General features: G+C 38.0%; 1 protein-coding gene across 3 annotated transcripts; it reads left to right on the top strand.

Annotated features, from left to right (window-relative positions):
- The first annotated feature begins 626 nt into the window (after positions 1 to 626).
- On the top strand, positions 627 to 8096 carry LOC110940292 (VIN3-like protein 1). 3 transcript variants are annotated; one of them, XM_022181839.2, is made up of 5 exons: positions 627 to 793; positions 1759 to 1838; positions 1974 to 2023; positions 5444 to 5990; positions 6435 to 8096. In XM_022181839.2, exons 4-5 carry the CDS (start codon positions 5554 to 5556, stop codon positions 7807 to 7809), a joined length of 1812 nt encoding a protein of 603 aa, XP_022037531.1. In that variant the 5' UTR covers positions 627 to 793; positions 1759 to 1838; positions 1974 to 2023; positions 5444 to 5553; the 3' UTR covers positions 7810 to 8096. The 3 variants fall into 3 exon arrangements, with proteins under 3 accessions (XP_022037531.1, XP_022037532.1, XP_022037530.1); XM_022181840.2 differs by having other exon boundaries at positions 1759 to 1834; XM_022181838.2 differs by lacking the exon at positions 1759 to 1838.
- Positions 8097 to 16142: the final 8046 nt, after the last annotated feature.

Below are 16142 nucleotides of genomic sequence, written 5' to 3' on the forward strand. Positions count from 1 at the left end.
GGTTCTGAGGAGGGATGGAAAGGTGTGTGTGTGTGTGAAATGTTTGTGTGTGCAGGTGTGTATAATAGTATAGGTAATTTATTTTACATATAATATTAAAATCTTTATGCATTAGACACTTGTTCCTTATACTTTTGTGCATATAAGAGTTGTACTTTGGGTGTAAATGACTAAATTGTCCTCCTGGTTAACCGACTTTGTGGATGGTGTTAAAAAAATGGACTCAAAGGGTTACAAAATAAACGTTTAGAGACTCAGGACATTAAACATTTTAATTTTAAACTCAAATAGTTATAATCACTGTAACACAAGAACTTAAAAAATAATTTTCTCAAAAACATATAATGCTTTTATTTTTGGTATCAAGGTATTCACACGCAACGTAAAAAGAACTATTAGAAAAAACAAATAAATTTTAGCATTGACATTCCAAGTCTACTAAACAAAAAATCACTTAAAAAGCAACGCGCTCATCACACGAGTAGCAAAGACAGCCAGCAACTCTAGCACTGCTGTACTTCCCTTCATCCAACTGCTTCACTTCCCTAACAGAATCCCGTCCCACACGCGCCCATTCCCGCGTGACCATTCTCCGCCTATAACCCATCCAAAGCACGCAAAACTTTAACATCCAATTAACTTTCAACAAATTAAAAAAAAAAAACCAAATCGAATCAAAATTCTCACAATCAACAAACTAACACATTAAAATCCCCAATTTTTTATACGTAAACCTCTCGTTTCGATTTACAAAAACCCTAATTTTCCCGTTGATCGCACACATTCTTCACAGGTATCTCCTAATTGATTCCATTACTATTATTATTATTATCTTCATACGTATGTATTCGTAAGGTTTTATGTGTTCAGTGTTCTTCAGATCCGTTGTTTACTATTACTATTTTTGTTGTACGTTGTCGATGTATGAAGTTACGTATAATAATTTGTGGAATTGTGGTTTATTGTATGTTATGGTTTGGGGATTGGTGTTTTGGATGAATTTTGTGATGGAATAATGCTTGTTTTGGTAAGGATTGTTGTGTTGTGGTGTTTTTGTTTGTGATTTGACAATGTAGTATGGATAATTCAGGTTAATGTATTAATTTTAGGAGTTAGGAGCTGAATGAGCATATGTTTATGTGAATGTTTGCGGCTGAATGGTCGTACATTGTGTTCGGTTAGTAAGAGGTGAGTAGAGTGTTTGTTTTATATTGGTTAGCCGATTAGGAAACCCTAGGTGCTGGAAGAATGTGTTATTTGAGTGATGTAGTATTGTAGTTTACTGACTTGTTAAACATACATTAGCTGCTAATTTTGTTCCTACTTTCCTTATTATTTATATATGATTTTGTCATAGTTATCAAAGGCATTAGGCGCACTCAAGGCGCATAGGCCTCGCCTAGGGCCTAGGCGCAAAGCGCAAAAAAGGCGCTCGCTTGCTGCGCCTAGGCGCAATTTTCAGGCGAGGCGCAACCATACAGCCTTGTGCCGTCAAAGGCACTCAAGGCGCAACCATACCGCCTTGTTTCAACTGAAATTTTTGTTACAAGACAGCAGAACTGCTACGCGTCTCTGTTCAGTTCTCGAAACTTTTTAATTGATGCATTGATAAATATAAAGTTCATCGCGCCTCCTATTTGCCCATCATTAATAGCAGTTAAAGTTTCTACATTAATCAAACTAGTTCTTTGTGCTTAACTGCCTTTCTGTAAAAACGTATAATGAAACATCTTGAAGTTGTTCTGTGTTTAATGGTAGGCAACTAGGCAACTAGCCATCCGGTTGAAAGCTAAAGGAAAATTTCAAATTTGTATATTGGAGCTATACATTAATCGTTAGTGAGTTGTCGTTGTCTAATTCTATATCTTTCCAGTGATAGATGCGAAGATTGATATTTCTTTTCTATACTTAACACTATATGATTGGGATTTAGTGTGATCGAATGTTGAAATCTTTATGCTATTTCATCACAGGGAATGTGTCTTGAGCATCATGGACATGGATGATAAACTCGTTGCTAAAGGTGAGAACTTGACGTCTTCATTTTCTTTCAGTTGTTTATTTTTTTTTTCATTTTCGCAATTTTGTGCCACTTGCTAATGTTCAGTTCCTTGCATTACAAAATTGGAAGGGAAGATAGAGCTGGAAGATAGCAATCTAGCTTACCAAACTAAATCATCAAATTAAGTACTTATTATGCTTTTGAAGACTTAACTGATTTATCTTCTAGATAGTCAATTAATCTCAGTTGTATGTTTCATTACGTTAGTAACCAGATATAACTGAATTAGTGAATAACCGTATGAAAAGCTGACGACCATCCAGTAAGTTCAACATAAAAAAGTAGTTATCTTGAAACCTTTATGAGGCTAAATCCTGCCGTTCCAAAGGGCGGAATGCTAATTTGATAAGATCATAAGAACAATGAATGTTAATAATATGAATGAATCCACAAATATTCTTCTAAGAGCAAGGATTCCTGACCAGTTTTGGGATAAAAAAATTTATTCATGTCGTTGTAGTCCTTAGAGGAAGGATCAGGTGATCAACCTTCTTGTCGGTAAAATTAGTCCATCTCTCTTGCTATATTCCTTAAGCTCGTTTTGACTTTGAATCACTTTCCTTATAAAGGATCAATGGTGTATCTGAAAGTTCCAATTTTTTTATGTTCTTTTATTAACTCCACAATCATCTAAACTTCAATAATTGATGAATTAGATGTCAATGTGCATAAGTGCATTTATGTCGAGTGCTTTGGTCTTATCTTTTAATCGAATTGAAACTTGAATGGGGGCTGCTATATAGATATTTGACTATTATTTCACATAATCTGGTAAAGGTATGGTACTAAATTACATAAACTGCTATGGTATGAAAAGCGATTCGCGTTCTTGTGCCACGATGATCTTTGCTGAATATATGATGCTCTCATATTGATCTAAAATCAAGTTCGGAAGATAGTAATTAAGCATGCACTATGGAGAGAGTAAGAGTATACTCTCTCTCTCTCTTCTGCATTTTGTATTTGATTCAGAGAAGTCATCTATGTCTTAAATTGATTTACGTTACATCAGTTTTCTCTTTGCCTTCTTTATATCCTTTAAGTCCCATAAGGCTAAAACTCTATGCCATAAAAAGTGGTCTTTGAGATTATAGCCCTTTTTCAAATCTCTCTTTATTCTAAGTGTTATCTTCCATCCTGTGAAGCTTCACATAACATTTCTTTGCTAGCTTTTAACCACGGGAAACACATGTATAATTTATCCTGTTTGAAACAGACCTATAATCAACTAATGCTAACCAGTTCATGATGTAATTGAGATTTTGAGGCACTTTTTCCTGGAATCCTTGATCAAATGTAGGCTATATTGTCTCTTGGCAGTAGTTTAAAGCTGTAACTCGGCAACTGAATACTAATTGGCAAAACAAATGTTGTATCTCTAAGAAGGCACTTGACAATTGACATACTAATGTGTAACCCTAGGCATTAAAAGGATTAGGGCGCAATGGGCGAGCCTGTCACCTAAGATTAGGCTGTTTTGGACTGGTTCCAGGACATTTTTAGCTGTTTCAGACCGGTGCAGACGGTTTTTGTTTCTATTTAAACAGTTTTTTTCCTGTTCAGTGCGCCTTGCTGCACTCGAGGAGGTTTGGCTGAGCCTCTCCTAGCCGCAAGGCGTGCGTCTTTGACTACATCATCTCATATATTCTGTGGGCAACTGTACAGCATTATCTGTTCCGAAACGATCAAGATATATTCTGTAATATTGAACAGCTGGGAAACTGGACACATTTATTAGGAATACTCAAATAAGCTAGTAAAATTTTGGTATAAGATCACTGTTATTGTAACAAATCGGTTTCACTCTTCTTTTTGTTTATTGGGAAAAAATCAAAGCCATGTTTGGTAAGAAGAGTGGGATCCTATGCCTGTTTTCTTCCTAATTAATTCCATAATATCTATTTAATGGTTGGCGTTGAGGGCCAACATACAAAGCCCTAGAAATCATAAGAGACTGAAGCCACCGCCTCCACCAGCATGTTCTTTTTCTAGCGGCTGCCCTTTGTTAATCATTCTATTCCTTTTTGTATCATTGGAAAGCGTTGTTTCTGGACTCATAGGTACGCCTATAATTCGTTTATTGAAACTCTGTAAGATAAATTCATCTCTAATCTTTTAAACAGTTTTGACTTTGACAACATTCTTAAGGGTGTATGTTGCTTGAATGCTTGATTATCTTCCAGATCTGTATGAATAAGAAATTTGTTGCTAGGGTTTGGATTATGTTGTTTGTTATACAGTCTACGCCCTAGATTCTGATATTTGATTAGCAGAGAGATGAAATAAACTAAATCTTGATCTGCGTGCTTGGTTTTTGCAATCTGGATTATTAGACAGGACTTTTCTGTGTATCGTCTTTAATAAACTGAATCTAGATCTGCTTGATTCTTGCAATACATTCTTATTTTTTGTAAATGCTTAATTTCTTTAGCCTTCTAAATTGAGATCTACATGGTCTCTTCATCTATGCAGTTAATATTGGTGATATATCGGTTATCGGTCCCCATGTAAAATATCAGTGTCAAATATCGGTTAGAATATTATCGGTGATAGTGACCGATTTCAGTACCTTTCTTCTTAGTTCTACCATTCGTCTTTCTTCTTGTTGCTGCTATTAGTGTTTTAAATCTTAATTGTTAGTGTTAAATGTTGGTGTTTTAAGTCTTAATCAGTTCCTACTTGCTACAATTGTTAGTGTTTTGCAAGTTGCAAAAGGTTCATTTGTTAATGGTAGGAGAGTATACTTAATTGTTAGTTATATCTCAAATACCGATATCTGATATTTTACCGCATTAACTGCTTAGCTCTTCATTGTGTGATTATCCGATGAGCCCAATATTCCAGTGTTACCATAAACCCTGACATCGTTTCACAACTATAGAACACATGCTTAACTTTTATAGAGGATGATTTCCAACTCATTTAGGGTGGAGGGTATAAGGGTGTTTGAGTGGAGTCACCGATCGGTGACCACCCCCACTTGATTGAGTTGGGTGTTTGAGTTGGAGAGAGGTTGCCATTTTCGGTGAGTGTTCACCGATTTGTTTGAGAGGAGAGGAGAGAGGAGAGACCAATCATGTTTTTTTTGTTTTTTGTTTTTTTTTTTTTTTTTTTAATTGAGGGGTGTTTGACTATACCTAGTGATTGAGTGTAAAATGGGGAGTAGAATGGGGAGTTGACATGGCAGAATGCATAAGGATTTCATTCAAACACCCTAAGTTGTTTGACTATACCCTCCACCCTTAGTCACGGCCTGACAGGCATTGCTTATTTATTTAATTACTTAGGAGTTGACCAGCTAAGCAGTTAAAATTTTGGTTTAAAGAACACGCCATTAAAGATGTATATTGTTTGGTTCTAAAAAATGTTCTTTTATTCTAGTTTCTGTTTCTAGAAGAACGACACTCAATTGATGCTTCAAGAAGTCTAGAGCTGGTCAACTCCTGTGTTATTTATTTGGTAACGAGAATTAATCATCTTCAACAAGAAACATGAATAAGAAACTGTTGAAGAATCAGGATTCCAAGAAGGTAACCGTGAGTCCAAAAAGTCAACCTTCAAGAAAACAAAGCAGAAAAGGGGAAAACCCTATACGGATTCCACCGATCACAGAGCCATGTTCTGATTCTAGATCCTCAAGTACTTGGATTTGCACGAACTCCGCCTGTAGAGCTGTACTTTTCAATGCTGACACTTTCTGCAAGAGATGTTCATGTTGCATTTGCCATTTATTTGACGACAACAAGGATCCTAGTCTTTGGTTGGAATGCACATCTGATTCTCCCGAAAGTGAATCGTGTGGGCTATCTTGCCACATTGAGTGTGCCCTCCAGCGTGGCAAGGCAGGTGTTGTGGATCTTGGCCAGTTGATGCAACTTGATGGGAGTTATTGTTGTGCTTCATGCGGTAAAATTTCAGGGATACTTGGGTAAGTCTCCCTTCACTTTACCATTGAATAAGTATTTTTAGTTTTTTTTTTTTTTTTTTAAAAAGTAGCGTTTTGACCCATTTACTTAAGAAGGGCTTGGTTTGGGTTGCATTTGATCTCAAGTCGGTAAAAGATTTTTTTTTTTTAAAGATTTGGATTTTTATTGTTAGAATATTGTATATATAATCGTCCTGACTAATGAATTAATTTTTTTAAACATTTAAAAAACAAAGTTAATGTTTACGGGTCAACCCAATTTGATCCGCCCTAAAATGACTACTTTAGCCTAAATTCGTTTTGACCCGTTAACCGACCCACCGATCTTGCTGCCACTATTTTTTTTCCTAATAGAACATAGGGATCCGTTAAAGATTTTATTTTTCATGGATTGGCGTTTAACATTCGTGTTTTCTTATTCTTTTGTGGGGTATATACTTATTCTAGGTATTGGAAGAAGCAACTGACCATTGCTAAGGACTCTAGGCGTGTTGACAGCCTATGCTATAGGATATATTTAAGCTTCAGGCTTTTCGATGGCACAAGAAGGTTCCAAGAACTCCATGACATTGTTAAAGATGCAAAGAGCAAATTAGAGACCGAAGTAGGTCCACTGAGTGGGGTCTCTTCTAAGATGGCACGAAGCATAGTAAGCAGACTTTCTGTTTCAGGTGAAGTTCAAGCACTGTGTAACGCTGCAATTGAAAAGGCTGATGAAATTTCCGCCACACTTTCCACTGCAAGCCTGGATGATAAAGGCTCGGTCCCTGCAGCATGCAAGTTCATCTTTGAAGAAGTAACATCATCTTCTGTAGTGCTTGTTCTAATAGTACCTTCTACAGCATCGTCCAATAGTATAATCGGTTTCAAGTTATGGTACTCCAAAACTACAGAAGAGACCCTTGCTAAAGATCCCATTTCAACTTTCCCTAGATCTCAAAGAAGAATTTTGATTTCAAATCTGCAGCCTTGCACCGAATACTCATTCAGGATCGTATCGTACACCGAAAATGGTGATTTGGGTCACTCAGAGGCCAAGTGTTTCACGGGGAGTGTTGAGATATTACACAAGAACTCTGCTGGTGTTACCCTTCGTCATGATGAAGGAACCTCGGGTGCCAAAGATGTTGAGTCAGACTCCGGATTTAAAGTTCGGGATCTCGGGAAGATCCTACGGCTAGCTTGGGTCGAAGAACGAGGATATTTGGATGATATATCAGGTGCAGATTTGAGTGGGCTTGGTCGAATGGTCAACCCAGAAACTACAAAAGCTGAAGAATTACCATTTACATCACATGGACTTGACTTGAATATCGCCACAGTGCCTGACTTAAACGAAGAGGTTGCTCCTCCAAACGATTCTTCCAGAGATGAAGCAGATCATGGAAGCGGTGGATCTGAAAACTGGGCCCAGCATGGGCCCAATGGGGAAGTGCCAGCTGTTGATTCCCAGGCTGAGGTGTCACGAAAAAGGCCCGCTAGTACAGAGATCCATGATTGTGATAGCGTGTTAGTAAACATCTCATCACCCTTTCCAGCCAACAAAGGTGGAGCAGGGAACTTGGATGAAAACTTTGAATATTGTGTGAAGATGATTCGAATGCTCGAGTGTGAAGGGTACATCAAACAAGAATTTAGATTAAAGCTGTTAACATGGTTTAGTTTGAGGTCAACCGAGCAGGAACGTAGAGTGGTCAACACTTTTATTCAAACACTAATAGACGACCCGAGCAGCTTAGCAGGGCAGTTGGTTGACTCATTTGCTGATATCATAAACAACAAGAAGCCTAGAAATGGATTCTGCAGTAAACTATGGCACTAAACAAGGACCGACAGACAGACTTGTGATTTAAGTTACTATTGGGATTGCGCACATTTTTTCTTTACCGAGGCCCCCGAGAAAGCATCTCATATATTCATAGCCGATTTAATCAATATGTTAACCTTTTCGTCTTTTTTAATTTTTACATTTAAATTATTCGTATTTATTTCATACAATTATGTCGCGGACAGATGTAGCTGGTCATTGATGAATGCTCAATTTCCTTGGTAAGTGCTCGCCTTCTGGTCTCAGTTTGGACTATTTTAAAGATTTTCATCTTTCACAGACTTGTTTAACTTGCAGTGTAAAGTTACAAAACTATTTACCTGATCCTTGGTTATTGGTGGGTTAGAATAGTTATAAAACATATTAAACTGTGGCACTAAACAAGGACTGACAGGCAGACTGGTGATTTAAGTTATTATTGGGATTGCACTTATTTTTTCTTTACCGAGGACCCCGAGAAAGCATTTTATATGTTCGTAGCTGATTAATCCCTGCTAATCCAGATTAAACGATAGTCGGTACTCCACCGCCCGACTAGAGCCTAGCGATTCTTACAACACTGGTTTTATGTATGATAATTCCCATCAACATATTGACCTCCGAGAGACTCAGAAACACCTCAAAACTCTGATTATAACAAGATATAATTAGTTATTATTTTTTGAATGGATGTTTATTCCTACGTGAATTACATTATACGTGGATCTTGTTTGCGTATCATAACCTCGCTACGGAGTCATCACGTCAAATGTGTGTTTATTCCCTACATGATCTATATCATAGTCAGTCATGTTGTCCCATATCAACAACTAAAATACCTGTCAATTCATGTTTTTACATGAAAACAATCTATAGTTTATATGCGAGCTTATATTCGTGTAAAACGTTTACTTCGTGTATTTGAAAAATGAGGTATGAATCATATATGGCTAAATATGGAATCGCTTAAATTGAACTTACACGGAAAACCATATATTTGGTGCCTTGTTGGAGGATATATGAATCATTATTTAGACATGTTAAACAACAAGATTATACATAATTTATTACAATCTTGGAACTTAAGACACACCAAAACTCTATTACAAGACGGAAATGGTGGTGACAGTGGTGGATGACGGTGGTGAGTGAGAGAGAATGGATGTCAAAGGATGGGGAAGATGGAAAGCTTGAACATCTATTTATAGTGTTAGGATCTGAGTTTCTTAGATTGTGTTTGTTTAATTAAAATGAAGATGAAACAGAGATGCATTGCAGCGGAACTATGAAATAAACTTTGAACACACAATCAATGGAAGAAAAGTTTAAGCAAACATATTTATCATTAAACCGAATGATTGTATTTATTACAATAATCAATTACAATAGCATGCGTGCACAGATCTCCCCCTCAGCCTGAGCTCACTGATTGTTCGTACTGAATGGCTTAGAAGAAGAGAGCTAACAGAACAGTACATGGTATTGTTCTATTTATAGTACAACACAACCACTGAGCATCTTCGGCTGACGTCACCATGAAAGTGACATCTAACTTCCTAACAAACTACAACCACTGATCTATACAACCACTGATAATTAAACTACTGATTACATAAACAAAGAATAAGTAACCACTGATTCTTCATTCCACTGTTGTATGCTAAGCACTGATGTTGAGCATCAGTGATTTCTTCAAAGGATGACCAGATCTTTGGAAGAGCAGTGCTTTGGTCTCTAACAGTGCTTGGGACACATCAGTAGATTGAGCTTCAGTACTTTAATCTTCATCAGTGCTTTGGCTTGTCAGCAGTTGTAAAACAACAGAGCTTGTAGTCTACCAGTTGTTAGGGCCACTGTCAAGGGGAAAGACATTTTGCAGACACTGTTTATGATGATCCATTGTTCTGAACCAGTTTTGGCTTTATCAACTGTTCCTTTGTAGGGTTCAATCCCAACAATCTCCCCCTGGAACAGATGATGCCAAAACACTTCATTATTCAAGATCTTTATTGTCTCATCAACAATTCCCTAACTTGCCCTTTGAATTGTAATTCAAAGTTCATGGAATCTTCACCATCCTCATCCCTGCACAGTTGAAGCTCTAGGAGATCTTGGAGATCAGCTACACTCTGGCCTAGTGCATTTTCCCTAGATATGTGCTTAACTTCTCCATTGGACTTGAGCAGGGTCAATACGTGGGTCTTTTGATCAGACTTACACTTTAGTATTTTTGAGTTCAGTGGGTTTCTTAGAAGAGCTTTTATTTTTGATGAGTTGGGTGAAGGAGGCCTGCTCATGACTCTTTTAGCAATGTCTTGAAGCTTTGCTGAGTCAGGATTTTCTGCAATCATTTGCTGTAGAGCCACTTTCATAATGTCAGCTTCTTGTGCCTTTTCTTCTTCTTCCATCTGTTTTTGCTTTTTTCTATTATTTAAAGCAATGATGTAGGTATCAGATGATGTGAACAAGGTTTTTAAAGAGAGGGCCTGCTGCTGTGGCTCATCAACTTTCTTGTCTCTGTATGCTGGCTTATTTGGAACAGTGGGATCTGTTTCTCTTTTCTTTTCAAGCTTTGCATATACCATGTCAGTGTATTGCCTTGACCATTTTGCTATGGCTTTGGCTGTACCAAACTTTGCTGCAACCAACTCTTGCTTCTTTCTTTTGTACTCCAAGGTAAGATCTGCAATTTTCTTTTTATACTTACTCCAGTCTGGTGCTGATCTTTTCATACTTGGATCATTTCTGATTCTTTCAATTCTGTTTGCTTCAGCTTTGAGTGCAATGAGTGGCCAGTCTTTGAATTGTTCAACCTTTGCAGGATAGAACTTATCTCTCATGATCAGCTCCAAGAGATCTTGTCTCATTTCCTTTTGTAGATTAGGATTTGGTGGTAAATTAGACATCTCTTTGCTTAAGTCTATTGCATAATCTTCCAGCTTCATGACTTTGCTCAGCAAAAGTTGCATTCGACTAGAGATGCTATTATCACTTTCTCCCTAACCTTCATACTTGGCTTGCAATTCAGCCTGCCTTGCTTTGAGTTTTAAATACTCATATAAGTTTTTAGGAGGTCTGAAACCAGTGAGAGATGGAAATTTTCTTTTGGCAGGGTCATCCACTGTGTAGAACTGTCTAATTTCATTTTTGACTGCAGGCAGTTCCAGTGGGTAACTTGCTGCTAAAGGAACAACATTTGCAGGATCATGTCCTTCAAGTATTTTTGGATCTTTGATTGGGTTTGCCAATGTTGGAGGAATGAATGATTGAGGTTTAGTTTGTTTATAGGGTGCAGATGAAATAGGATCAGGTGCTGGTATGTCATCATCATGCACCTGAAACTTTCTTTTTCTTATGTACACCTTTTTGGGAGAAGGTGTTTTTGTTTGAGGTTTTGGAACAGAAAGGATTATGGCTTGAGAAGGAGTGTTTGAAGTGATGGGTGACTGACTAACAACTGTTGAGACAACTGGTGTCTCAACCACTGTTGTCATTACAACTGTTGATGTGTCAACTGTTGTCTTCTGCTTTTTGACAGGTGGTTTTTGTGATGGTAGTGTTGTTTTTGGTGTAGTAGATTGAGTGGTGGTTGGTGAAATGATAAGGGCATTGGTTGAAACAATATCTGTTGAAACCACTAAAGTATCAACAACTGTTGATACAACAGGTGTCTTAACATCTGTTGGTTTTATGGTTTGAGGTGAGGAACTTTTGGGGATTCAGGGATATGTTTAGTGGTTTTGGAAGGTGTGATTTTAGGTTGGCTGACCTTTCTGGTAGTCTTTCTTCTGTTTGAAGTACCCTGCACTTCCTTTGCCATAAAAACTTTCTTATCCTCTGCAAATCTTTTATCACCCTTTGTTTCTATTCTCTTTTTTCTCTTTGCTTTTTCTTCAGCAAAGGCATTGAGAGTCACATCAACCTTCTTTGAACCATCTGGCTTGGGAATCTCCACAACTGCTTTAGCTTTTGGATCAGGCTCTAAGTGTAAACCATCTTTTCCCTTCTTTCCTTTCTCCCCCTTTTTGGCATCATCAGGGTTTTCAACATAGACAATGGTAGGAGGAGAAGTACCAGTGGTTTGGAGTAGATGAGCTTTGATTGCTTTAATGTCAGCTTAAGTATCCTTATACCTTGCTTCCATCACATTTCTGATCATTTGTAGCTGAATCTCATGCTGTTGATCAGCATATTTCCTTTGTTGATGAAGCACAGGTTGGAAAAGTTGCCATAGTTCATTGGGGGTTGGAGCAAATGTTGAAGCAGTGGATGGAGCTTTTTGAGATTATAACAACTGTTGCAGCATATTTTTGATATCTGCCACAGATGTTTCAATTTTGTCTACTCTCTCTGTCAATTCTCTATATTTTAAACCATCACCCAAGTGAATGGGATCATCTGATTTCCCACTAGCAGTGGTTGTATCAGTAGTTGGACTAGAAGAAGTTTCCACTGGTTCATCCACTGATGCCCCTTTTTCTTGGTACTAGGGACTTCCCTCTACATCAACCATCTTATTTAACACACCAGTGGGTAAATGAAACACACCAGTGGTTAATATGACAGCATCAGTAGTGGTTGCCTTCAAGGGAGACTTACTGGTGAAACCACTGTTCAGGTGTAAATCAGTGGATTCAACACCTGTAGTAGCTGCTCCACTTGAACTACCACCAAGAGTTACTTGTAACTCTAGGGGTGTAACCTCCTCAGCTGTTGATGGGTTGAAAGGATAGAGGAATCAGGCTCAGTCACTTGTTGGAGTATATTCTCAGTGATAGGTTGTTGAGAAGAACTAATTTGTGTCTGATCTATATCCAATGCATTCAATAGAGGTATAAAAGATGGTGGGATTTGTGAAGTGAGGATAGGAGTTGAAAGAGAATTTACCCCAGGAGCAGGGCTGTGGAAGATGGATTCAAGTGGATCCAGAGCTTCATAATGTGGTGTCCCTGTATATACAACCTGATCCTTTTGTGAGGATGCAGGAGGAGTTTCAGGCTCAGGTTTAGATCTTTCTACCATCTGCTGTGAGGAAGTAGCAGCAGTGGTTATTGGTGACTTTTGTGTTGTCACAGGAGTTACTTCTGGGATCTCATCTTCCAAAAGATCCTTTTTGGATGGGTTGGTGGGCTTTTTGGAAGTTTTCTTTTTGGTATTTTTGGTGGATTTTGGTGGGGGTTTCACAGCAGTGGTTGTGCCGCTGTGATCACCATGAACAGTGGGCTGAACAGTAGAAACCTGAGGAGCAGATGTGGACGCATCCAAAGTTTGCTCAGGTTCCTCTGTTTGTGTTTTCAAATCCTTTGACTCTGACATCCTTGTAAAGGTTTCAGAAGAAAGACTGTTTATTTGACAAGGAGCACCCTGGATGAGCACTTGTGCACTATCCTTTGGTATTTTCTTTTGTAGATAATAACTCAAAAATCTAGGAAACAACAAAAATGGTTTCTTCTTGTCTTTTATATTATTAACATTTTTAACCATATCATTGAAAATCTTTTGGGAATAATTAAAATCAGCTTCTGCCATGATAGCATATCGCAAGTATTGGATGTTTAATGGTATTTCATTGAAAGCTGTAGTTTTATTTGAAACACACATGAGTAGGGTATGAAATAAAAATTTCATGGGAAGTGGGAAATTCCCTTTTGCAAAGTTGCTTTATTCATTTGTCCCTCATACCTCCTTTCGGCCAGATCTGTCTGGTACTCATTTTTAGGGAAGGAATTATTACCTGTATGGTCGTTCATCTCAAAAACCTCAGAGATTGTTTGTGGTGTGATGGAAACAAGAATTCTTCCTACTTCAGATGTAATAGCCCAGGGATTTTTGTCCTGAACTTCAACTTTTGCATTTTTCCAGAATTCATGTAGGGTTTCTTGATAGATTGGTGTGTTGCATGTCAACAAAGTTTTGTACTATGAAGAGGAAAGAGCATCAATAAGGGAGTGAAAATCTGTGTTTTGGCTTGTTTTCTCAAGGGTACACAGATAGTTATGAGGTTTTTTGAGTGAAAGTGTCATGGTGATTCGAAGATAGTTGCGAGACGAGAAAGAAGATGAATGATTCGAAGGATTTTGATGGAAACTGCTTTTGAAAGAACTTTTGAATTCGATACGGCAGTGAAACCTCTGATTGGGGTTTTAATCAGGATTTTATAATGTCACACCCTGACTTTTACGGAAGCGTATGATGTGTGGCTTGTTCAATATCATTGCATTCAATTATAATAAACAACTATATGATTAAAACATGATGTTCATCCATTTCATAAGTTTAAAATATTACAAACACGAGTCATTAAGTTTCAACCAAAAATCCTCAAGTTTATATTTCAAAAGTGGATGACATCAAAACTCGAAATTTATGTCTTGAAAACAACACCAGCGCCCAAGATCCATCCTGTTTCCTAAAATACATGTAATTTTGAAAACATCAACAAAAGTTGAGCGAGTTCATGTGTTTCTGTACGAGTTCGAATAATCTTGTAAACATTTGTAATCATTGTAAGTATGCCTTTGTAATTCGGTATGAAAGCGTCTATGACCAGATCAATTAATGTGTAGCTAATACATTAATATGTGTGACATGGTGCAGGAAGGCTCATGTGACACCCCAGGATAACCGGGAAAACATTACAACTTGACTAGCTTCCTCAGTGAGTGCCATCAAATTTCGGGACGAAATTTCTTTCAACTTAGGGATGATGTGACAACCCGAAATCTAGAACCTTCGTTGTGTCTTGATGCGATATACTTGTACGTTATGTGACTAGTTAACCGATCAAACTTAATGATAACGTGAACTTTTTATGTGATATGTACTTGTTATGTGTGCATTGTATATATTTATACGTGTTATATGCGAGAACAAAGAACCCGACTCGAGACCATGAGGTCTCGAGTGAATAGTGAACGAATGGGCCTTGGGCCGAGAACCTTTGGCCGGTTGGGCCATTTGGGCCGTAACCCCCACTCGAAACCCATGAAGGGTGCACCACTTGGAACTTGACTATATATACCACCCTTAGCCATTTTTTTTTTACCATTTGTTGAAACATCACAACACACACACTCTCCTATCCTCTCTTCCACTTAAACTCTAGAACACAAACACACTCCTCATTTTCGGATTTGGACTTGGATCGGCTCACACACACACCCGGTTGGAAGCTTTACACACACACCTTCGAAACCCATTAACCGGTTAGTGTTCTTAATGATTATTGTTGAATGCTTAGTGTTAATATGTTCATGTTATGTTTGTATGATGAGATTATGTGATAATATGGTAGTTAATTTAGTTATGCATGATGTTTTGAAAAGAAATCGGTTCATGAATGTTCTTGTTATGTGTTGAACTATGCATAAATGCTTGATGTTAAAAATGGGTTCATTGTATGTTAAAAAGGTGAATGATGATATTGGTTGCACTTGAATTTGATCCGAAAAGTTTGGGTGTTTATACTAAACAAATCGGCTAATGGATATGTTTGTCATGTAGGATGCATGCTAGTAAATTGTATCTTGATAGTTGTTCATGGTTTTGGTTGAATAAGTGTTGTTTATGTTATGAAGAACTTGAATATATGTTTGAATATTTGAAGAACACTTTGAATGATAGTTGAAGATATGAAAACCCTTGTGATTTTGATCCACTTTGACTAATAGCCTGATTAGGAAAACTGTTAGTGGAATTCTATTGGTTATTTCCTGATTTGGGCCTGATTACATAGTACCATTTGGCTGACTACATCTGCATCAACACCTGAACATGAAAATGACAGCATACCGACTCGCAATCACCCAGTTGCGACTCGCAACCACAGCGTGATGACTCGAGACCACGCGGTTGCGACTCGCAACCATAGCAGGACAAGCCGAGACCACAGGTTACGAGTCCCGTTGCGACTCGAGACCTCAGCATGATTAGCCGAAACCATGGTTGCGACACCGGTTGCGACTCGCAACCACCTGAGATCAGCACAAACAGCATGACTCGAGACCATGCTTGCGAGTCCGGTTGCGACTCGAGACCACACTTATGGGCCTAAGTTAGTGGGCCGGATTTATGGACTTCTGTGCTACTGTTGATATGTTGTTTGGGCCTGTTATCACGAGCCCAACCGTTTGGGCCTCACACTTGGACTTTGTGTTTGTATTTGACTGTTAACTGTGAACTGTGTATGTTAAACGTGTTGCCATGATTATTACCCGTGTTTGCCATACGTGTTGAACATTCGTGCACTGCTTGGTTTGAATCTGATTATAAGTGGTATCCATGTTAGGACGTAATTGACTACTTGCGACTTGATTGATCTTTCTGTGATTAACTGCCGAGCAAACCAA

This window comes from Helianthus annuus, chromosome 5, assembly GCF_002127325.2.
Source record: "Helianthus annuus cultivar XRQ/B chromosome 5, HanXRQr2.0-SUNRISE, whole genome shotgun sequence".
Lineage (NCBI taxonomy): Eukaryota > Viridiplantae > Streptophyta > Magnoliopsida > Asterales > Asteraceae > Helianthus > Helianthus annuus.

What these genes read in the sequence shown, in the direction of transcription:
- LOC110940292 (XM_022181839.2), top strand. Translation starts at nt 5,554, where the DNA reads ATGAATAAGAAACTGTTGAAGAATCAGGATTCCAAGAAGGTAACCGTG. An exon ending in AAAATTTCAGGGATACTTGG is followed by an intron (nt 5,991 to 6,434) that starts GTAAGTCTCCCT and finishes TACTTATTCTAG; the next exon opens with GTATTGGAAGAAGCAACTGA.